Source organism: Staurois parvus, unplaced genomic scaffold, assembly GCF_062004578.1.
Source record: "Staurois parvus isolate SC_StPar_1 unplaced genomic scaffold, SC_StPar_1.0 ptg000714l, whole genome shotgun sequence".
Classification (NCBI taxonomy): Eukaryota; Metazoa; Chordata; class Amphibia; order Anura; family Ranidae; genus Staurois; species Staurois parvus.
In genome coordinates this window covers 212,048-237,816 of record NW_028318510.1, presented here as the reverse complement: position 1 = coordinate 237,816, position 25,769 = coordinate 212,048, and the positions used below count along the sequence as shown (strand labels likewise).

Here is a 25,769-nt window from a genome sequence, read left to right as displayed (position 1 = left end):
TGTTCAAACTGCAATAAGGGTGGTACACTATAAAATAGAAACAATCCTAGTCTGTATCATAACCAACGCAAGGTTACACTGTCTATGAATATTCACTTTTATAAGTAGCAATTAACATTAGGTACTGATCACTTCAATTACTGTCTTTATAAACAGTAAAATTATCGTTGCATAAAAAGCTAAAGGAATCCAGTAGCAAACTTAAAGGAAACATTTGACAGTTACTTAATGAGGAAAGGCACACTGCTGCGAGATGTATTCATTATGCCAACTGTCATGAACAATGCTAACAAAATGATACAACATTTAGCCAATTACACAAATTACTAATGTGATTTTTGTCAGCCACTTCTCAGTGTCTCGGTAAGTGGAGAGAGGAAAGACGGCCTGATACATATTAATAATGAGCTATTTGTCGCGTGTTAAAAAAAAAAAAAGTTCTTTTAAATTAGCAGAGCTTCAGTTGGAGTTTCAGGATCACTAATGGAGTTGACAACATGCTAATTATACAAACTGTGCAGTGCAATAACAAAAGTGTTAGCAAAAAAAAAAAATATATAAAATCTATGATTTTTTTTAAAAAGTAAACATTTGAAGAGGGTTAAAAAAAAAAAAAAAAAAGAAAGATGGCTGAGCTCCATTGAAACACTGATAATAAAACAATGTTGCTTTGATCTATCTATGCTGCAAGAAAATCTATGAGTGCTTCTATACCGATTTTGGTTATATATACACTATATGGCCAAAAGTATTGGCCCGCCTGCCTTTACGCACACATAAACTTTAATGACATCCCAGTCTTAGTCCGTAGGGTTCAATATTGAGCTGGCCTCCCTTTGCGGCTATAACAGTTTCAACTCTTCTGGGAAGGCTGTCCACAAGGTTTAGGAGTGTGTCTATGGGAATGTTTGACCATTCTTCCAGATGTACATTTGTGAGGTCAGGCACTGATGTCTGACCAGAAGCTCTAATTCATCCCTAAGGTGTTCTATCAGGTTCAGGTCAGGACTATGTGCAGGTCAGTCAAGTTCCTCCACCCCAAACTTGGTCATCCATAAAATAAACACACATGCACACAAACACACCTGCAAAAACCTATTGGTCTAAAAACACGCAGAAATTATACATATAAAGATGGGAGCTAGGCGATGAAATGATTTTTAAAGGATAAGTGCACCTTCTGGAACATGTTACATGTGTTTTTGCTACTGCAGCTTTCGCCAGCTCCCCCCGCCCCCAATTTCCTCCTCTCCCCTGACAACGAGTTGAGGATCTTCTTCCCATACCACTGTCACTATTTGCCACAGGGCTGTGTCATTCATTCAGAGTTCTGTGAATGAATAAACTACAAGTACCAGAAGCCCTTGTCATTCTCAATGACCAACAAGGGCACTGGTGAGCATCCTCGTAGTTAATTGATTCTTCCTGGACTGAAGTAACTGCCTGCCTGAGGTAGGGGCAGACAGCTACAATGTAACTCAAGAGCCAGACATTGCATCTGGAATCTGCTGATCACAGGTGCAATGCTTCCCAGGTTCCTAAGAAAAATAAAAAAAGGAAATGCACATTTGTTTTACCTGCAAAAAAATGTGTATTTATTTTTTTTAAAGGTGAACTTATCCTTTAAGTTTATACTACACAAAAGTATGTAGGATTTTTTAACTCTATTTTTATAATGCTGGGGCTTAGGAATCTCTAAACGGGTTACGTGCAAATAAAGTGTGGATCAGATTACCTAGCACACCACTTTTTGTTAGGTTCTTATGGCAGTAAGAACTTTACCACATGCTTAAAAAGAAAGTTATCTTCGCTGCACTAGCTCAAAATTCTAGGAAAAAACAGCCAGGCCCGGGGTATTCAAAGGTTATGTCTCTCCCAAACCATCAAAAGCAAAAACGAAAAAAAAAAAAAAAGTCCTTCATAAATGGTGTTGGGTGCAACTACACAGAATCAAATACTGTTCTTCATTTTCTTGTAAAAGGTTCTAAAGTTTGCAATGCTGGAGTAGAGTTTAAAGAGTAATTCCACTTTTGTTGAGAAAAAAAAATATTTACCTCTGGGTTATCTATGTACACAAGGATTTAACACACTTTGTTACAGATTCCTACTTTTTGTTATTCTGAAGAAATACCTGTTTGTCTATGTCTGTGCAGAGTGAATCTGTATGGGAGTGGTATCATAATTATCAATCAGCTGCTGCACCTGCAGGGCTCTAATGAGCAAAGTGGCAGGGTCTGAATCACTTTAGACGTGATTTCCTTTGGAAGTATCTCACCAAACGTGACATTTTGACAAAAAATTTGACTTGTATCTTAATGCAGACTTCTGGGAAAATCAGTAAGCCAATCACACAAGCAGGGAATGACATATCTGGGGAGTGTTCTGTACACCATCTGTGTACAGAATACCTCCAGGTTAATTACAATATGACTTGTGTTGCAATTGTACACGCTTTAGTATTCTTTTAACAAAAGTGGACTTACCCTTTAACTAAGAATACTACAACTGCTACAATTAAATAACTGTCTTGTGTATGGTGTGAAGATGATATCAGTGAAATTCAGGAGACCAAAATTAGCTTCGCTAACCAATGGGGAGTTCAAAAGTTTCTGTCCAATAGCCTTTTAATTTCTGCAGATACAAAGATAAGCCAAAACTACTGGTTACAGTCTTTCAGCAGTAAAAGGGAGGGCGCCCAACAGGTACTAAATAGGGAATATTCAAAAACAATTCTTTGGGACATGGCCAGCCCCGTTTCAGAAATACATGATATAGCCATCACCCTATCAAAGTCCAACTGAACTTTCAGTTTAGCCACAGTCTGATTAAGAAAGCCTGTCACCTACCAGCAGCTACACAGTGGGTGCCTTATTCTCTATGAAGAAGTTAATTTCTATCTCTATCTATCTCTCTCGCTCTCTACCCCTCACCTCACCCCTTTAGTTTCCGCCCATATCACAAGCCTACTGAGCGACATATCGGATTGGATGTCACTCCACTTCCTCAAACTAAATCTTTCCAAAACTGAGCTCCTAGTTTTCCCCCCAGCCGCGCCCCCTCCCCCCCCCCCCAGACTTCTCCATGAAGACCAACAACACCACCATCAGTCCCACCCCTCAAGCCAGAGTACTAGGTGTCATCCTTGACTCCAATCTGTTCTTCTAGCCCCAGGTCCAATTACTGATAAACTCATGTAGACTTCACCTCCGCAACATCTCCAAAATACGTCCGTTCCTAACCCCGGAAACCATTAAGCAACTCATTCACTCCCTTATTATCTCGTGCCTTGACTACTGTAACTCCCTCCTCATCGGCTTACCTCACCGCAGGCTGTCCCCGCTTCAGTCTATCCTGAATGCTGCGGCTAGACTCATCCACCTTACAAACAGCTCCGTGTCCACCACCCCCCTCTGCCAATCCCTCCACTGGCTTCCGATTGCCCAACTGATAAAATTCAAAATGCTAACATTGACGTATAAAGCTGTTCATAATACTGCCCCAAACTACATCACCGATCTGGTATCCAAATACCACCCAAAACGTACTCTCCGCTCCTCCCAAGACCTCCTACTCTCTAGTTCCCTGGTCTCCTCCTCCCATGCCCGGACTTCTCCAGGACTTCCCCAGGGCTTCCCCCATCCTCTGGAACACCCTACCCCAATCCATCAGACTATCACCTACTCTCCTCACCTTTAGGCGCACCCTAAAAACCTCTCTCTTCAGGGAAGCCTACCCCACCCTCAGCTAATTACTGAACTCCTCCACTCTTCCTACCACTCCCTCACCCACAGCTATTTCCTCCTGTACCACTATCCCCTCCCTCCTAAACTGTAAGCTCCAAGGAGCAGGGCCCTCTAACCCCTTGTGTATTGTATTGTTACTGTGCTGTCTCATGTATTGTCTCCCATTATAATGTACAGCGCTGAGCAAACTGTTGACGCTATATAAATCCTGTATAATAATATAATAATAATTTCACCCTTCACAGGTCAAACTTACAGCTTTGCAGTCAGTAAAGGTCCTACTCCGTGCTGATTCTTGAACTCCTGCTCTGACACAGAAAGGAGGAATCTCAGACTTCTGCAAACAGACTGTTGCTTCGCCACAAAAGGGTCCCAAATCTAAAGCGCCTGAGAGACATTTCTTCTGTGGCCATTGCTATTTTCTGATGAAAATGGACTAATATTGACCATATTTTGTCTTGGATGCACAGAAAATGTAAGAGCGTTCTTCAAAAAGTTTCCACATTTTTTTTAACACATACAGTATGTCACAGAAGTGAGTACACCCCTCACTATTTTGTAAATATTTTATTTATTTTCATGTGACAACAGTGAAGAAATGACACTTTGCTACAATGTAAAGTAGTGAGTGTACAGCTTGTATAACAGTGTAAATTTGCTGTCCTCTCAAAATAACTCAACACACAGCAATTAATGTCTAAACCGCTGGCAACAAAAGTGAGTACACCCCTAAGTGAAAATGTCCAAAATGGGCCCAAAGTGTCAATATTTTGTGTGGCCACCTTTATTTTCCAGCACTGCCTTAAGCTTCTTGGGCATGGAGTTCACCAGAGCTTCACAGGTTGCCACTGGAGTCCTCTTCCACACCTCCATGATGACATCACGGAGCTGGTGGATGTTAGTGACCTTGTGCTCCTCCACCTTCCATTTAAGGATGCCCCACAGATACTCAATAGGGTTTAGGTCTGGAGACATGCTTGGCCAGCCCATCACCTTTAACCTCAGCTTCTTTAGCAAGGCAGTGGTCATGTTGGAGGTGTGTTTGGGGTCATTATGTTGGAATACTGCCTTGAGGAACAGTCTCCGAAGGGAGGGGATCATGCTCTTCTTCAGTATGTCACAGTATCTGTTGGCATTCATGGTTCACTCAATGAACTGTAGCTCTCTAGTGCCGGCAGCACTCATGCAGCCCCAAACCATGACACTCCCACCACCATGCTTGACTGTAGGCAAGACACACTTGTCTTTGTACTCCTCGCCTGGTTGCCACCACACACGCTTGACACATCTAAACCAAATACGTTTATCTTGTTCTCATCAGACCACAGGACATGGTTCCAGTAATCCATGTCCTTAGTCTGCTTGTCTTCAGCAAACTATTTGCGGGCTTTCTTGTGCATCATCTTTAGAAGAGGCTTCCTTCTGGCATGACAGCCATACAGACCAATTGGATGCAGTGTGCGGTGTATGGTCTGAGCCCTGACAGGCTATCCCCCTTCCACCTTTGCAGTAATGCTAGCAGCACTAATACGTCTATTTCCCAAAGACAACCTCTGGATATGATGCTGAGCACGTGCACTCAACTTCTTTGGTCGACCATGGCGAGGCCTGTTCTGAGTGAAACCTGTCCTGTTAAACCGCTGTATGGTCTTGGCCATCGTGCTGCAGCTCAGTTTCAGGGTCTTGGAAATCTTATTACAGCCTAGGCCATCTTTATGTAGAGCAATAATTCTTTTTTTCAGATCCTCAGAGAGTTTTTTTTTCTTTGCCATGAGGTGCGATGTTGAACTTCCAGTGACCAGTAAGAGATTGAGAGCGATAACACCAAATTTAACATACCTGCTCCTCATTCACACCTGAAACCTTGTAAAACTAACGAGTCATATGGCACCGGGGAGGGAAAATGGCTAATTGGGCCCAATTTGGACATTTTCACTTAGGGGTGTACTCACTTTTGTTGCCAGTGGTTTAGACATTAATGGCTGTGTGTTGAGTTATTTTGAAGGGGCAGCAAATTTACACTGTTATACAAGTTGTACACTCACTACTTTACATTGTAGCAAAGTGTCATTTCTTCAGTGTTATCGCATGAAAAGATTTAAAATATTTACAAAAATGTGAGGGGTGTACTCACTGCTGTGAGATACTGCTTACATAGTATGTACACAGTACATAATATATACAGTATCTCATTACTTTACATTGTAGCAAAGTGTCATTTCTTCAGTGTTTACTGCTGCTCAAGGTAGAGAGACTCCTAATCTCCAAGCAAAACTCCTCCTGTAGGTGCTAGCCCAGCTCGTGTGCTGCATAGATGAGAACAAAGGATGTCCGATCGGCTGCACTCCACACAATCCACTTTATTGAACAAAGATAAAACCAATACAGACGGTGGAAATACAGTGGGGGACTGTCATTTCTTCAGTGTTGTCACATGAAAAGATATAATAAAATATTTACAAAAAATCTGAGGGGTGGACTCACTTCTGTGAGATACTGTATATATATTTATGTATAAAAGTCCGGAAAAGTTTTTGAAGACCCCTTGTAATTGTCTGATGTAAACAAAATTTTTAAACTGAGCTTCAAAGGATTTTCCTTCTGTCTACACCATATAAAAAGAAAACTACAAGTAAAGGAAACAGGAAGTTCAGGCCACTGCAGATGCCTAACTGTGAGGACACATCTGGATATGCGGGGTCGCGCATGATCAGGATGGACAAACGAAGATTAAACTACCCCCACCAAAGAAAAGCAAAGAGTTCTGATTTAATTACCTCTTTCTCCTCACCGAACACTTTTTCAGGTGGAAGTAAACAGGCACAACATTACAATCACCATAGGTAAAAGGTGCTACATTGACAAGAAGTCATCTCTAATCCAAGGCAATGTGAAGACCCTGACAAACATTGATTAGAGAAGTTCTGACAAAAGAGCCAAGCAATGAAAGTCTCCTCAGTGGAAGCCACGTTACTGCACGTGTTTTATGTATATACTGGCGGGTAATGAAGAGACCCAGTGCTCATTAAGCACATTTCTTGTTTCATTCTGTCTTGCAGTTCCTCCCAGTTTACTGCCAATTATTTCATCGACTGAGCTTTTGACACCTGATATCTATTTCCAGCACAGGCAAAGGCATGACTGCCACTCACTGTAATGAGCCGTGTTGCATTAAAACATCATCCCACATTAATTCCGTATGTTATAACAACACCCTTGAAAGACAAAGGAAGATAAAGAAAAAAAAGACACTTGAGGATACAGCTGCTACAGTAGAATCATTCCTTTAATAAACATTTATGTATATGCTTGTAAAGAAATGTAAATTCCTCTTGAAGAGGTTAGCTTAACCACCAGCATAATACATCTAATTGCCCAAAAAGCCCTTATTCACATTCACATCTTCTGCCTTTAATATAATGTATGTGCTGTACATTATTCATATCATTTTTATATTCCCATGATTATTTTCTGTGATGGTTGCACCTAGCCTTGCCCACTTTGCGGTCTCGCTTCATACGTGCTCTGGCTGCTAAGCTTACCTTAAAGTGATAATAAAGGTGTGTTTTTTGTTTTTTCCATTTCTTTTTTACTTGCCTGCAATGTGCAATGGTTTTGTACAGAGCAGCCCCGATGCTCTCCTTCTCAGTCCCCCGCCGGCGCTCCTGGCTCCTCCCCCTGACCAGTGCCTCCAATAGAAAGACAATTGTTGGGGACACTGGTGTATGCTTGCTAAGAGTCCATAAGATACATAGAGCCTTCGCCCCCCCCCCCCCCTTGGCTCACTGGCTGTGATTGGCATCATTGGGAGCCAATGGCTTACATGCTGTGTCTCAATCAATGAGGAGCGCGAAAGTCCCGTGCATATTGCTGGATCAAGAGGGGGCTCAGGTGAGTAATGGGGGGGGCTGTGGAGGGAGGGGGCAGGGTAGCAGCACATAGAAGGTTTTTTGCAAATGTATACACAAACATATAAAAGAATTGAGGGGTATATAGTAGAATCTTAAAGTTCCTGCTACCATTCACATGACAGAGCCACAAATGAAGCCAAGGAAGCGACATACACACACATGCACCTGAGTAGAGGAGCTAGAAGTATTACAGCTATACGTGGCCACTGAAGGGGGCTGAGCATTGCACCCTGCGACACTGCAGTTGTTGGGCATAGCTGTAATACAGTATGCATTGAAGGGGGTCCTTAGCCAATTGATTTGTTTGTACCCTCCCAATGTTGACCCTGTTTATTATGCAGTAAAAAATTAAAAGACAGAATCTAGTTCCATATTTTGCCTGCACCAGAACGTATACAGAGACGGCTGATTTTTTTCTAATAATACTTTTTGCTAATATGTATACTTAGACCAACAAATTCATGTAAATATAAAAAAAAAGAGGGTGGGAAGAAATAATCCAGATTTGTCCTACTTCTGGGGAAATAAGAGCAGTCATACAAAACAATCCAACATCCAAAACAATCCAGAGGTCAGCAGTAGGGTTGCCACTTTATCCCTTTTAAACCGAACACATTACACAGGTTCTGTGGCTGATTAAGATGGTCATTAAACTCACTTAGTGCCTTATCTGCATTAAATAGGCCTCAGAACCTGTGTGAATAATAAGTGTTCAGGTTCAAAGGGATGAGGTGGCAATCCTAGTCAGCAGGGTATGTCTACTGATACCCAGAAATACAACAGTTCTCACACTAAAATCCACCAGATGTAAAGTTACTCACAGACACAAGATGACAGACGTTCCTTAACTAATAATTGACTGTATCTAATTTGACCATTAGACTGCTTTCTTCTGGGCAGTTTCAGACTGAAAGTTGATTAAATGGGAAAATGCAAAGTATTACTAAATCAGACCTTTCCCTCTAAAACAATGAAAGAACAGCTGTGAATACTGAGCTGTAACCACATAAAACGCTTATATTTCAAATGCTGTAACTTGAGAAAACTTAGCCAGGGTTTCCCAGGTGCCTCCTGAAAAGGCTACTTCACGAAGGCCTTACAGGGAGCTCTTTTAGTGAATCTGCAAGGAAAAAAAAAAGTACAATTTCCCAAAATCTTCTGAAATCTCGAGAAATAGTACATTTTTTTAATTTTTGCACAGATGACATGAACTTAAGATAAGTAGGAAGAAGCTGGCCATCAGTGATGCTGATTTTTAAAATGGTGGTGCAGGCTGGATAGAGCAAAATCACAGTAAGTCAGTTCTGGCAAATCTCACTAAGAATATCCTGTATTCATTTAATTGATGTTGCTTAGTTAAAAGTCTGCTATTCAGAGTGTTTTCTAACCAAAAGCCTAAGTGAGATAAAGAGCACATGCATGCCATGGTCGCATTCTGAAGTCAGAAGTAGTGGGCTGATACACAACAAGCAACAATGCAGAGGGATAAAAGAAAACAACACAACATCCAGTGACAGGTTCTATCAAATAGAGGACACTTACATTTTTTTACACTTTAGTTATATCAGTGGACCTTAAAAAAAAAATTGTCAAACAGAATAATCTGATTTGGTCAACCAGCTATGTAAAGTATGGAAATAGAAAAACATTCACTTTGGCATTTAGTGAATGTCAATAGATTAGCCCAAGTCTAGTAGACATCCAGTTTTGATGTTATATCCCCAATTCCTACAGCCAATAATAGAGATGCCAGCCTCATTCTGAATCCCTTGAAACTTTAGAGGCATAAGAGGTGCAGAAAAGCAAAAAAATTTAATTTCTACACATCAAAATATGATAGCTCTATTATACCATTTCCAAAGGAACAGCAAGTGTTGTGGCTCTAGATAACACTAGAAAGTCTGCAATTTTAGGAAAACTGAACCCTCTACTAAACTCGTCATTTCAAAATAGATAACCACAGTCCAAGAAACAGAGAAATATTTATCTATCTGTTTGCAGCCCTGGTACAAGAATGGTTTCATGCTCCAGGGTTCAGTGTACTTACAACTAAGTCTTGGTCTTGCAGCAAATTTACAATTGCTTCATACAGTAATGGTCTTAAATCAGCTTTGAATTTCACAGAGACCCATTGTCCAATTAGCCAAATTACTCTGCGACGTAACAACTTATACCTATAGGAATGAAAGAAAAGAGAAAAGTAATTTTACAAATCTTGGAACATATCTCTCTCTCACGCATGGGATTGTAATAAACAATAAAGCTTGTACTGTCCTAAATATGAAGTATTTACATTTCCCTTTTGTTGGATTTACTGACATTTTAACTGGAGTTAAAATGCCAGTATATTTAAAACATTAACCATTTGCCCCTCCCAACAAACTGCACAGTCAGAAGATGAAGATAGGAGACAGTCAGTGAGGACAAGCCATCAACTATTAGATTTTAGGTGACCTCTGACCTTCTGAATCAACAATCAGGCAGATTACTCTTAAGCAGGCCATAGACAAAGCAAATTTCTTTCCTGCAACCCGTGTTGATGGGGGAATCTCCCCCGTTGAGCCATTGTGTTCTCGCGGTGATGGAGACGGAGGGAGACGTCCCCCTGGGAGAACACAGTGATTAGTGCTAAAGGCTATAACAGCCGCTAGCAATAATCGCATGTAAGATCCAGCAGACTGGTTGTACCCAGAATGATCACTTGGGTACATTCAGTCTGTCCATACATGGTTTGAATCTTGGCAGGCTGAACTGAAATTCGAACCATCTATGGCGGGCCCTAAAGTTAAAGGCCTACAATCGCAAAAAAGATATTCTGGAATTAAGACATGTAATGATAGCATTCAGTGTATGAATTTATATATATATATATATATATATATATATATATATATATATATATGTGTGTGTGTGTGTGTGTGTGTATTTATATAATATCTATTATTTATTTCAGGTACTTATATAACGCCGTCAATTTATGCAGCGCTTTACACATATATATTGTACATTCACATCAGTCCTTAACCCTCAAGGGGTGTACAATCTAAGGTCCCTAACTTAAATTCATACATACACATATTAGGGCCAATTTAGACAGGATCCAATTAACCTACCAGCATGTCTTTTGGAGTGTGGGAGGAGTACCCGGAGGAAACCCACGCAGGCACAGGGAGAACATGCAAACTCCAGGCAGGTGGTGCCAAGGCTGGGATTCGAACCAACGACCCTAGTACTGCCAGGCGGAAGTGCTAACCATTTAGCCAATGTGCTGCCCATATGAATTTGTTTATTGAATTTTTTTTTAATATATCACATGCATGACTTATATCTTTGTCTTATTGCTGTAATTATGTAAAAGTGTTAGTTGTAGTTAGACATCATGAAAAAGATTTTACAGGGAGTACAAAAATCCTATTATCTTTCTCAACCTTTGAGGGACACAGGAAGTCTTGTAACATCTGGACATCCAACAGCAGTCCAACTGAGGCAACAGCAAAGAAAAACATTAAGAGGCCCACAAATAAAACAGAAGTTCCGGCAGCTCAAAGAGCCACTTGAAGGACCGTATACCTCAAGCTGGAATCACGGAAAAGATGGCACCCGATCTTTAAAGTGTAAGTTCACCTTTAGTAAGATTTTTACAAAAAGCCACCTATGCAATTCCAGATCATTAGCACTTCTCATTTTCAAATGCTGTTCCTGCTTGTCATTACATCTGCAGCCATAGGCGGTTCGCCCCTCAATCCCCCTCTACCCTGAGCTCAACTGATGAAGCTAGAAGAGAGAGTGCATTGTGCATGCATGCAGTTTGAATCAGCTGGAACGGCCACTGGGAGGCGTACACTTGTATCATCCAACCAATCCAGCAAACTGAGAGAAGAAATGGCTGCAATTGATAAACTCTCATTCAGGCAATGGAGGGAGATCTCTTCTCGATGAGCTGGAGCCAAACAAATGGACAGAAGAATGATGTCCTAGTTAAGGTGAAGGCACAAGTAAAATGTCTCATACTATAGAGAAAACACAAGAGGGCCTCCATCTAAGTGTAAATGCTTTAGGAACACAAAGGGTTAAAAACAATGTGCACTCACTTTGCAAAATGTGAGCGCATATTGTTTTTAACCCTTTGTGTTCATTAAACATTTATACTTAAACACTTAAATGGTGGTGCTCTCTTGTGTTCTCCTATTATTTATACATTAGGTACCTCAAAACCATTTTATGGGGATCTGCAATCATCTCATCTAGTGACTTTTTTTATAATCTACCCATCTACTTTTTAGTCTTTTAATGGAACTTGTCAGTACAGTAGCAATTTTTCTTTTATGTGTCTCACTATATAATACTACTACAATGTACCTTCTATCGCTCTTCCTTTGTTTCATCTTCTAAATGCAAGATTTTTTTCTGCTGTTATTCTGCTCATATTATAGGTTCTAAAGTGGCTACATTCATTCTCTGTGGCCTCCTTGTGTACATGAACATAGCCACCCTTTTACCACTCCCCCCACAACAGAATACACATCTAACTGCAGACACTCTCAGCTCTTTGGGGATTGTAGTACACAGAGTGGAGTATGTGACAGGAAATAACAGCACTACTTGCTTATTGCTAGTAGCAATTAGTCACATTAGTTGAGGATAGGAAGCATACACAGAACAAAAAGGCCTAAAAACAAAAGTAAGAGACTTTGAAAAAACAAGAACAAAAACAAGCCATGGGATACTTGATGTTTTAGAATAATTGACGTAAAAAAAATTAGCTTAGTGTCACTTTAAGTAGGAAGAAAATTCTGGGTCTGAATACAACTGAAAATGTAAGGGGAAAATCGCTGATTGGTTCAAAAGGCAATTTTTTCTGGAAGCAAAGATGCATGGCTCAAACTGCACTGCATAGAAATTGCATGTGATTTGCAAAAGAATGCAGTGCGGTTCCTGTGCTGATCACATGCGATGTGCCGCACCACATCAGTATGAACCAGGGCTGAAAGTTTAACTTTAACTGTTTCCCAAAACAGTTACATTCAAGGCTTGTCATGAATAATAACTTTCTTGTGCTGATAACTGAACTGTCAAATCATCAAATGGCTGGGGTCATAACAAATGAAATGTGCAGCACAATGATCAAACAGAGGCAAACATGGCAGCTTCTTTGGCTGCAAAGGATAGGAGGATTTAGTTCCAGTTTAAGTCCAAAGTCAGAGCAATTTTTATTAACACCAGTCAGCATTCTTGTTGTATCAGGTAAATCCCAGGCCTGAGTCTGAGTATTAGTTACTATTAGGTTGTATGAAGTTGCTGTAATTTTGCCACTACCAGTGGCAATTGGCTGCTGAGGCACCAAATGTTCAATTGTGGAAGACTGAGGAGATATGTATTATCTGTTCAGAATAACAAAAGAATAAGGTTAGTAGTCTAGTTACCATGAAAAAAAAACACTATATGAAAGGGTTCTGCACCCTGGTCACTTTGATATCAAACTACAGTATTTTAAACCTATGGAATTTTGTGAGAGGGGAGCAATATTCTACTTTACTGATCTATACACTGCACAAGGCTTCCAATGTAATATAAATCACAGATCACAAGAGAAATGTAGCTAGAACACAACATAATGAAAGCGATTTCACATCACAGGAGGATAAAATGTTCTCACCTATCATGGGTAATTTGCAGTTCTCCGAGCAGCTGATTTTTAAACCACTCGTTGAAGTCCACACTGTCAAATAATTCATATGCAGCCAGTCCCACGGCATTGTAAACTGAAGGAAGATAAATGATATGAATTAGTCACTGGTAACAGCAGAAAAAACAGTCTACAATAGTAAAGTCAAATAATCTATTGAAATAAACACAGAGACTTCCGCAAAGCAGCATAGGGACAGTGAATGCACTTTGTGTGCCAGCCATACAGTAGATGGTTTGAATCTCAGTCGGTTCAGCAGGGACAAGCCAAAATTAAAACCCAACACCCCCCACACATGCTGGGAGAACACACTATCTCTACAGGAGGGATCCCTGATCAACACTGACTGTGTTGATGGGGGAATTGTTTTCTGAATCCTGTGATTGCAGGAAAGAAAATTGCATCACGTATGGCCTGCCTCATGGAACAAGCTAGGATGGGGCTAACCTAACAACCCAGTTCAAAGAACCAAGAAGTGCTGACATTCTCAGAAACCAATAAGAAAATATCTTTAAAGTTTATCTAATTCCAATTGTGTAGGTTCTTACTGCTGTCTATATCCACGCTGGGGAGAGTCGCTCTCTCTATTTGTCCTAGTGACCCCTGTCATCAAGACTTAAAGTGAGGAAAGATTCAAAAATTTGACTCATGACCAGAATATAAATAGAAGGATAGATGAGGGAATCTTTCAATGGGGGCACAAGTTCTAGTGACAAACATCTAAGAGGGAACTCCCCTTACTTCGTGATTTCTCCTCATTCCTGTGTCTAGGGGACAGAAAGTGAGGGGAAAACTCCCTAGCGGGACATAGATGGCAAAAAAAAAAAGCTTGTTATAGCCTTACATTACTATATCCAATAATAATTATACAGTATGTCTTCATTTTACATCTACTTTAAAGCGATTCTAAAGGTTCTTTTTTTTTTTTTTTCCGCAAAATAACAAACATGTCTATACTGACCTACTGTGTGCAGTGGTTTTGCACAGCCTGGATCCTTTTCTTCTCGGGTTCCCTGCAGGCTCTTCTGGCTCCTCCTGTTGGGTGCCCCCACAGCAAGCAGCTTTGCTAAGGGAGCACCAGCTGCTCCATGTGTCCTTTCACACACAAAGTCGCAGTTTGGTCCTGCACCCGCTCTTCTCATTGGCAGACTGGCTGAGACTGACAGCAACCAATGGCTCCCGCTTGTTGTCTCAGCCAATGAGGAGGCAGAGACCCAGGACAGCCAAGGCTGTCATTCACATCGCTGGATCGCGGTGATACTCAGTTAAGTATTGAGGTGGCTGCGGGAGCTGCTGCATACAGAAGGTCTTAATCCTTAAAGTATATGTAAAGTATACGTAAAGCCAAAACTTTTTTATGGTTTTGTATAGAGTGTTTCAGTGTTAAAAGCCTTACCAAGTTTTCAGTTTTTTAAAAAAATTTTCTGCAGGACAGACACGCAATCTCACAAAAGGACTGGAAATCTAACAAATTACAGCAGGGAAGCTTGTTCTAGAGAAAACTGGTGAAAAGAGGATTTCAGCATATTCACTGCTGGGTCCCTAGAGCCTGAAATCTCCCCGATGGGACACAAAAAGTAAAACAAGGGGGTGCTAACCACTTCCTACTGAAAAAATGTCTTTAGATATACTAACCTGCCATGTAATTGGAAGAAAGTAAAAAAAAAATGAGATGGGTAGTGTACATGGGTGATTTCTTTTTGAAATTTTGTTACATGAAATAAAGATGAATGTAAACAGTAACAAAAATGAATGTAGGAAATGCCTATTATTGACCTCAGTTAACCCACTAGTCTAAAGTTCCTTCCAACTATAAAACACACACTTTGATTTATAACAGAAGACATTATGATACAGTTATTTCTTCTTTATGAGTCACACTAGAAAGATCCAATATAGAGAAGGTGTTTCCAGTCAAATAAACATTACTAAGAATTGGGAATATGCTGTCACTAATGTAGAAATGTTCCTGGGCAGTGATCCTGCTTTAAATGACAGCTTCTCAGAGGCATGCATGCCATTACGTACTAAGGTGTCTAAGTAAATTAGCACTGGGACTTTTTGAGGAGGACAGAGCAGAGACAAAGCCAAAGTTCAAAACAATATTTATCAGTATCAGTGTTGCTGCTCTGTAGGAGTGGGGCAATCTGAAAAGCTAGCTGAGCGTGTAAGTGTAACAAATCAGTCAGTGAACTGCACCACTGCAACTATGATAAAGTTGGAAAGACCACTCAGCCATTCATTCTGAGTTTCATGTAATACGCAGATTCTTCTCCAATTGTGTTGCAACCCTCCAAATAAACAGGGTGGAGTTCTGAACCTGGGAACATTTTACTAGCATTTTCTCAGAATTAGGCCCATTTAGAGAAACCACAAGGACTTAAAAGTAATACTAAAGCAAAAAACGTTTTTTTTTACCTTAATGCATTACTTGTACTAAGGAAAAAAATGTTTTATATTTCCCTGTCCCTTATGTGAAGGGGAAGAGTGGGGAGAATAGATTCCACACGGTAGACAACGGCATCTCTTACCCCTCTCTTCCTTTTCAAACAGCGCTCGAGAAGCAGGAGCCATTGGCTACAAGCTGTCCCAGCGGGGTGTCCACACTAAAGATGTCTGTGCCGGGGACACAGGACATCCGGTGTACTTAGTTGATGTCAGGACACCGTGGGATCAAGGGACTAGTAAGTGTCTGTTTTTTAAAAGTCAGCAGCTAGTTTTTTTTTTCCATAATAAATTTTTATTTGGTTTTACAAATATAGTTACAAAAAAAACAAAACAAAAACAAAAATAGGACAGTGAAAAGCTACACAATATCACAGTATAGGTGCTGCAGTAAAGTTTAAGAAAGAGAAAAAAAGGAAATATTTAATAGTTCGTAACAGTCCTACTAGCTCCACAAAATAATCATTTTAGAGTATCCAATAATATCTTAGGTTACAATTCTGAACCAGTCAGACCAGGGTTTCCAAGCTTTGTCAAATTTGGTAATTCTAGTGTTTAGGTAAGCTAAAGATCTCTCATAGATGAAGTGGGTCTGGACTAGCTCAATGACTTCTATTAGTGAAGGGGCTAAGTCTTTTTTCCAGGGTCTAATAATGGTAAGTCTTGATGCTAGAAGAATATGTGTCACTAAGAGCCGATAATGGATTGGATATGTATCTATATTTATATTCAAAATGGCTAGGGTAGGATCTGGTTGTTTTAATATCCCAGTAATTTCCAATATCATGTGGAAGACTTTATACCAATAGCTTCTAATACTTTTACATGTCCATAATATACAGTCAGGTCCATAAATATTGGGACATTGACACAATTCTAACATTTTTGGCTCTTTACACCACCACAATGGATTTGAAATGAAACGAACAAGATGTGCTTTAACTGCAGACTGTCAGCTTTAATTTGAGGGTATTTACATCCAAATCAGGTGAACGGTGTAGGAATTACAACAGTTTGCATATGTGCCTCCCACTTGTTAAGTGACCAAAAGTAATGGGACAATTGGCTTCTCAGCTGTTCCATGGCCAGGTGTGTGTTATTCCATCATTATTACAAGTACAATGAGCAGATAAAAGGTCCAGAGTTCATTTCAAGTGTGCTATTTGCATTTGGAATCTGTTGCTGTCAACTCTCAAGATGAGATCCAAAGAGCTGTCACTATCAGTGAAGCAAGCCATCATTAGACTGAAAAAACAAAACAAACCCATCAGAGAGATAGCAAAAACATTAGGCGTGGCCAAAACAACTGTTTGGAACATTCGTAAAAAGAAGGAATGCACCGGTGAGCTCAGCAACACCCATAGACCCGGAAGACCACAGAAAACAACTGTGGTGGATGACCCAAGAATTCATTCCCTGGTGAAGAAAACACCCTTCACAACAGTTGGCCAGATCAAGAACACTCTCCAGGAGGTAGGTGTATGTGTGTCAAAGTCAACAATCAAGAGAAGACTTCACCAGAGTGAATACAGAGGGTTCATCACAAGATGTAAACCATTGGTGAGCCTCAAAAACAGGAAGGCCAGATTAGAGTTTGCCAAACGACATCTAAAAAAGCCTTCACAGTTCTGGAACAACATCCTATAGACAGATGAGACCAAGATCAACTTGTACCAGAGTGATGGGAAGAGAAGAGTATGGAGAAGAAAAGGAACTGCTCCTGATCCTAAGCATACTACCTCATCAGTGAAGCATGGTGGTGGTAGTGTCATGACGTGGGCATGCATGGCTGCCAATGGACCTGGTTCTCTTGTATTTATTGATGATGTGACTGCTGACAAAAAAAGCAGGATGAATTCTGAAGCGTTTCGGGCAATATTATCTGCTCAATCAGCCAAATGCTTCAGAATTCATTGGACGCCGCTTCACAGTGCAGATGGACAATGACCCAATGCATACTGCAAAAGCAACCAGAGTTTTTTAAGGGAAAGAAGTGGAATGTTATGCAATGGCCAAGTCAATCACCTGACCTGAATCCGATTGAGCATGCCTTTCACTTGCTGAAGACAAAACTGAAGGGAAAATGCCCCAAGAACAAGCAGGAACTGAAGACAGTTGCAGTAGAGCAGAGCATCACGAGGGATGAAACCCAGCGTCTGGTGATGTCTATGTGTTCCAGACTTCAGGCTGTAATTGACTGCAAAGGATTTGCAACCAAGTATTAAAAAGTGAATGTTTGATTTATGATTATTATTCTGTCCCATTACTTTTGGTCCCTTAACAAGTGGGAGGCACATATGCAAACTGTTGTAATTCCTACACCGTTCACCTGATTTGGATGTAAATGCCCTCAAATTAAAGCTGACATTCTGCAGTTAAAGCACATCTTATTCATTTCATTTCAAATCCATTGTGGTGGTGTATAGAGCCAAAAATGTTAGAATTGTGTCGATGTTCCAATATTTATGGACCTGACTGTATGTAATAGAGTACCAATCTGACCGCAGTTTCTCCAGCATTGAGGACTATGTTGTTCTGAGAATTTGGCCATTTGGTAAGGAGTTAGATACCATCTTGTGGAAATTTTGTGTGTTAGCTTCCAAAGGTTAACACATCTAGTAGCTGAAAACACATTCCCGAATGCACATTCCCAATGCTCATTAGTCTTTTTCCTACTTGATTAAGAGAGTAGTCTTATTAAATTCTGATTTACATTGTAGAAGGTTATAAAATAGGGTTATACCACCTGATTTAGGAGTAGCGGCGCTATAGAACTGTAAGGATACTTTAAGTATATATATTGTTTTTACTGGATGTTTCGATAGGCAACGACTGATGAGTGCATAGGTTGATTTTTCAGAAGTAAGGAGGTTAAATTCTTTCATAAGGAATTCAAAATTTTTATGTTGCTTTTAACACAAATATCTTGTATTGTGCGTATGCCATTATGTCTCCAATTGGAGATATCTATGCTAGGCATTACGACTTCCAAGGCTGTTATAGGTATAGGAAGAGGACTTATTCGGAGAGGATCTATAGGCATGGAGCTTAAGGATTTCCAGGCTTCAATTCAGGCTCATATAGTTAGTGTTGTGTTACTAGTGGGAATCCTTTTCCACAAGCTCGCTAGTAGTATGGCGCTTAAATCTGTAGAAGAGGCGAGAGTTTTTTCAACAACACCCCATTTTGTATCACCTTCCACTATAAACCAATGTTTAAGTTGGTCTAATAATGATGCTTTGTGATAGTCCCTAATGTCAACAAATCCCATTCCTCCTATTTTTTTGTGTTTGATTAATATATTATGTGAGCATCTAGGTCTCATATTTCCCCAGACGTATTTTTTAAGCATAGATTGTAAATTTGTTAGATATGCAGATTTAATTGGGATTGGAATTGATACAAATAGATATAAAATGTGTGGCAATATGAACATTTCAAATGAGGTCAGTCTGCCAGACCAGGATAGTTCATTTGATTAAGGTGGGTTTGAATTTTTGGAATGAATTTAGAATAATTGAGAGTTCCTAGGTCAGAGGTTATATTTGTCAACAATATTCCAAGATAAGGAATGGCTTCATTTTCTTAGATGTAGGGAAATTTGTTTTGGAGGTGCATTTTTACAATGTGATCTACACCCAGATTTAGGATATTAGATTTTGATGCATTTATTTTATAATATGAAATATTACTGAATTGTATGAGAGTTTGTTGAATTGCTGCTAAAGAAGTAGAGGGATTAGTCAGCATTAAAATGATGTCAGCAGCTACAGTTTTTGTAGCTGCTGACATTTACTTTTTTTTTTTTTATCTTGACTGGACCTCCGCTTTAAGGACATCCAGAAATGAAACATAGGACACAATTATAGACACTCAGCAGAAAGTCTTAGTGCCCTAGGAGACAGTTTAAATACTATATGTCCATGTTTGTTTGGAGGGTATCTTGATGAAGGGAGGTTATGTCTCCCCGAAACATGCTGGCTTTTGGTCAATTATAAAAAGTAGGGATGCACCGATACCGAGTATTTTCACGGGTGCTTGTGAAAATGCTCCCGATACCTGAAACTGATACTTTGCGGTGTGATTTGCTGAAATAAAAAATGTGTGGATGCAAATTGCACAGCAAAGAATAGGGATTCTTTCAAATCCCCAGCCTTTCCTTCTGTGACAGTATGGGATCGGTGCAGGGAGGTTTCCCGCACTGCTCCTGTGTGAACTCCTGACAAGCCTGAGTTCACACAGGAGAAGTGGGGAAACCGAATGCAATTTGGACAGGAATTGCATTCCTGTTCAAATCGCACTTTTTCTCCCTCACTCTTCAAGAAACCAGCTTTTTCCAACAGCATCTTAATACAGCAAGTGATGACTTCTGTGCTACAACTACCTGCCAGGTTGTGATTAGTACAGTAACATGTCAGTATGATATACCAGCAGTGGGTCCTCAAATCATAAAACCTTTGCTAAAGTATACTGGACATACAGTTAGGCTCCACAGTGAAGATAACAAGCATGATTTACTGCATACACAGACTGATTTTACTGTTGTGGGTTTAGTAACACTTTAAGTCATGCATGCATCCAAAGTGTGGTGTGTTCAAAAAACTCTGTTCACTACAGTTTTAAACAGCTACATCATTCATGAAAATGATGCACTATAATGCATCAAAAACATGCCACAAAAAATAAAAGCTCAGAGATATAAATGGGCCCTAAGAGTCATTACTGAAATAATCCATATAAATCTGTGTATCACATCAGAGAACCTTCAAAAGAAAAAAAAAGACACAAAATAAACGTTTTTGCTCCCAAAAGCCAGTCAAGTTTCACCTTTTATTATATGGAAAACAAAAGTAATTAATCTAGTTGACTGGATGTCAGCTTCATCTGCTCTAGTGGACAGGTTAGGTTTAGTTTAGTCAAATTACATACCTGTTTCTTTAATTAATAAAGCATTCAAATCTTCAATTGGAGTTGGACCTGAAACACAAAACACAATTCTCCACTGGCAAAATAACTAGCTTTTAACAAAACAATATGCTGAAAAAGAGAGAGAGGACAAGCATGCATAGGAAAGTTTTAAGACATTATGTTGTGGAAGAGTTAAAGTGTTAAACCCAGAACTTTTTTTACCTTAATGGATTACGGACATTAAGGTAAAAAACATTTTAACATCTTACTGTCTTCCCTCCCTAACTACTTTCCTGAGTCCTCCTCAATTGATACATAACTGTGCACATGTGGATCTCCTCTCTTCTCTCTTGCTCTTCACACAGGGACTCAAGCCATTGCCTCCTGCTGATGCCAATCAAATGCTGTGAGGAGGAAGCAGGGGGCAGGGCCAAACCATGTTGTGTGTGCCTATTGGGCATGGCTCTATAGACACACACAGCTCAGGAGCAAATACACACTGTGTGCCCCAATGGCAAGCAGCATTAAGATAAAAAACATTTTAACATCTTGCTGTCCTCCCCCACCTTCCTAAAAACCTCAATCGATCCAGAGCTGTGCACACGTGGATCTCTTCTCTCCTTTCTTCCTCTTCACACAGGGACTCAGAGCACTGGCTCCTGTTGATGTCTATCAAACGCTGTGAAGAGGATGCAGGGGGCAGGGCCAAACTGTGCTGTGTGTGCGCACACCTCAGGAGCCGTGTGGAGCACGGCTGCATAGACCCACACACCTCAGGAGCAAGCACACACTGTGCACCCCCATGGCAAGCAGCCTGAGGAAGAGGAAGAGTCAATATTGCTGGTTGGGGGAGACCAAAAGAGGAGGTTCAGGGCTGATCTGTGCAATATCATTGTACAGAGCAGGTGAGTATAACATGTTTATTATTTTAATTCTTTTTTTTTTAATACGAAGTGTCACTTGCGATAAAATTCAGACGTACCGCTAACATTTATTTTGCCTGTTATAAAGCCTCAGCTATAAAGTCGTTTGACTGGCCTTTCCTCCAGTTAATGTTGCTAAGAAATTTCTTTGCAGTGGTAAGCAGGGAAAACTTTGCTAGACACTGCAGTATGCATTTTATGAATAGGGTGTAATATGAAAATGGTACATTGTGGTGTTCAGTGGACATAAACCTGGCTATACACCGTTATTTTTTAATTTTTATTAATTCAGTCAGCATGCTGAATGAAAGAAACCTTCTTCCATTCACCTCATTACCACCAGGAAACTGTATTCTGCCCAGCGCTGTCAGAATACACTGATTAGAGGCTGCAGCTGCTGATTGAGAAAAATCTTCCAGCATGTCCCTATGACTTCTGTCAAGCAGGGATGGCTACAAATTGATTGAAATTTGGCTGGTCCCTGGTGAATTTCGATCAGTATATGGCCAGCTTTAGTCCTTTTGTCTGAAGATGACCCTTGAAACTAAGAGTAAGTGGTCACCTGAGTTCGACTGTCCTATCAGCCACTTGAACGCATGCTGACAACACATGCTGTCTGTTGTTCACATTCCTCTTATTCACAGGGCTCTGCTACAGTGGGGCAAAAAAGTATTTAGTCAGCCACCAATTGTGCAAGTTCTCCCACTTAAAAAGATGAGAGAGGCCTGTAATTGGCATCATAGGTAGACCTCAACTATGAGAGACTTTTTTGCCCCACTGTATGTGATACTGCTGCGCATACTCAGGAGACAAGTGCTGTCAGCATGAGATCAGGCATTTGCCAAAACAACCACCTCAAACTTCAGGTGACCTTTCACCTCTTCCTCCCCCCAGGTCGGGAGACATCATCAGTAAGTAAAACTAAACAAAGAAGCAAATATAAATCTGCCATAAGTTAGTTTACATATGTATGATCATTTAGGATATTTGGATACTTAAATAAGTATGTCCATTTGTGACAGGTTCTCTTCAACTCTTCCACAGATTAATCTAGCAGTGCTGCCATAAGAACATACACATAACAAGGCATGAAAAAGCAAAACCAAATTGTAACTTTCATCATAAGAGTTCCAAAATTATTCACAAGTAAAATAATGAAAGGTGTTGATTGCATAAGTATTCACCCTGTTTACTGCAAATCATAGAACAAGAATTGCCTTCAGTAACATACCTAAGTTGAATAGAGTCCATCTGTGTGCATTTAAAGTGCTAATGATCTCGAAATAAATACTCTCTTTTTCTAAAAAGGCCCAGAAAAAGTCTGGGATGCAGTTTTGAAGAAGCATCAACCAGGATTCAATAAATAACCCTTAAAGCAGTATGAAACCCAAACTAAAAGTGTAATATATTGCAGATTACCAATCATTACATGTGGTGGCTGCATCTGTTTTTTTTTTCTTAAGCTTTTTCCTTCTATTTCACCCAGTGATCTAGCCAGTAACACACCGCCTGTATTATAGTGCCCCCACTCTGGATGAAGGAGCACAGGGGCACTTTTGGACAGCGGTATTGTCAGTCTTGGAGGAGGGGAGTGTTAGACATACTAGTAGATTTCATTACACTAACACATTAAAGCCAAACTCCAGCATATCCAGTACTTTTTAAGCAGGTACAAAAGCTTTTTTTCTTTTGGGGGATGAAGGTTTTGAGATCAGTGAGGTCACCAAAAGAAAAAAAGCCTAAAAATTAAACCTAATGTAGTTATCTCCTCTCAGAACTGGTAATATATTAAATGTTTGCTTTTGGGTTTAATACTGATTTGAACTCTCACAGTCCCCCAAAGTACATCAAAGCTTGCATGAAAAAATGGAAATAATATGGCACAATTGAGACTGCTTACAGAAGGTTGTCCATTAAAACCTAGTGATCGCGTAAGGAGTGCATTGCTTAAAGAAGCAGCCAAAGGGTTGGTAGCTGAGAAAGAAGAAACCATGTATGGAAACCTTTGTAACCTGGATGATCCACAAAGCTGGACTTTAAGGAAAATCAGTTCTCCTCAAACTATAGGGCAGTACCCAGACTGGGTTGTGGACCTGTTTTGAGTTCTCACTTGACTGTGTAGCCTAGTTAGTCTTTGTTATTTGACATTTTAAGACTTTACTGACATTTTTATAATAATTCTTTTTCTTGGGTTCTGGAACAGAAAGAATATACTTATTTGAGGCTTCAGATTAAAACATTTAAGAACCCCTGTGAAAGAGGGATGAAAAGAAAGCCACTGCCGTCATGTTGGTGGTAAACAGGTGTTCTACAAAAGAATAAATATGTGTTTGTCTATGAATTTTGCTGCAATGAGAAGAGCAACAATATGCATGATAATGTATCCAGTGTACAAAAAAATTCAACAAAATCTAGTCTTACTGCTTATTATGTGACATAGCCAATGACAAAGCAGCTTGTGCAATGTGAAAGAATATGTTCCATAGGGCGCTCTTGTTTGAGCCCAACCTCTGTGGCTTTGGGATGGAGGTGCTGGATGGATATCAGGAATGGATGGAAGCAATACCACCGAGGCAGCTCTTCATTAGGCTCTAATGCAATAAAGATAAAGCAAGGGAAGGCGCCTCTAAGTGTAGTATTACCAGTTTATTATGAACAATTAGTGAATTGCACTTGCAGGATAAAAGTGTTAAAAAGGCTCATCGTGTAGTGTACATAGCTCCTGATGAGACATCCAGCCGTCCAGCGGCAGCAAGGTCTAAAGAAGGAGCTTACTGCGCATGCTCCGAAACACGTTACCGCCCCTTTCCCCTGTCACATCCAACGCTGTGCTCCATGGCTCATTGTGGTTACAGAGATATTCCTACTCTAACTTCCTGACTCTCACAGACCGCGCTGCCACTGGATGTCTCACCAGGAACCATGTACACTACACGATGAGACCTTTTTATCACTTTTATCATGTAAGTGCAATTCACTAATTGTTCCTAATAAACTGATAATACTACACTTAGAGGCGCCTTCCCGTTCTTTAAGCTTGTGCAATGTGCCTGTAAGAAAAGCATATTATTCATACAAGCCTACAGCTGGCCATGTAAATTTTGACCAGTTCCTGATGAACTGGCTGAAATTTGATTTGTGGGTGGCCCTTACTTCCTACACTACATCCCTATATTGAAAAATTGAAAGAACCAGACCAAAAATTGTCATTTCAACAGTGGATGCTGATGCTCGCTGTAACAACACAACAGCAGCAGCAAGAGTTTTGTCCATGCATGCTGTATAGGGTGGATGGAGCAATATGTTGAGCCCGAAGGCTGAATGAAAAAAAAAAACCTGCGTACAGCCAGCTTTATGTTGTGAAAAAAACTGTATGTCGCATGAGAAAGAGAAGGCCCTTACCTTGAAGAGTATGAACCATGTCTAACAGCACAGGCATCAGAGTCTGGCTATATTCATGAAAGATATCGATAAACAACACCTCCGAACACGGCTGCCAAAAGAAACATAAAAAATAAGAACGCATCCCTATTTGCAGGTTTTTCCTGTGAGCACCGGATAAGACAAAAAACAATGGTTCCGATCAAGTTAAAGTGACATTAAAGTGTAGTTTTTTTCATAAAACAGATAAAATAATTTACAAGTATGTAAAAAATTCCTCCTCTGCATTTACTTTCACACTGACACAATCCCTGTTCTAGATGATCCCCACAGTCAAGACCTATGAAGTTCCCTCTACGTGTCTCATTCCAAACAGTGAGCACACAGTGACCACAAGAGCCACTCTCAATCACAACTGTGGAAGGAGTGGCTTTTGCTCAGTGTGTGCTGACCGTGTGTATGGCCCTAAAAACACTGTGCACACAGATGTAATACAGAGCGGCAGTGTGCACGTACAGGGGACGCCGATAGGACTGTCCTGGCAGCACAGGGATAACATATAGAATGAGGAGTGTGTCAGTTTCTGACACTTTCAAAAGTAAATTCAGAGCAGGAATTTTTTTGTTTCCAATAATTGTTATCCTTTTACAAAGGCATGTAATACAATGACAAACTTTCCTTAAAACAAAGCAGAGGATGTTAACACAACAGTGCAAAATGTATTTTTGCCAATATAAAACTGATGTACAATATTACAGAATATACCGTATTT

The 25,769-nt window shown here is 40.1% G+C and overlaps 1 protein-coding gene across 1 annotated transcript in view; it reads right to left on the bottom strand.

Moving 5' to 3' along the window:
* The window catches only part of IPO11 (importin 11), a 661,807-nt gene that overhangs the window by 424,561 nt on the left and 211,477 nt on the right, over nt 1-25,769 (bottom strand). The window contains exons 13-16 of the mRNA XM_089653447.1: nt 25,019-25,109; nt 20,715-20,762; nt 13,311-13,416; nt 9,702-9,828 (exon numbers count right to left, since the gene is read on the bottom strand). Coding sequence (XP_089509573.1) covers nt 9,702-9,828; nt 13,311-13,416; nt 20,715-20,762; nt 25,019-25,109 — 372 coding nt within the window. The remainder of the gene's footprint in view (nt 1-9,701; nt 9,829-13,310; nt 13,417-20,714; nt 20,763-25,018; nt 25,110-25,769) is intronic.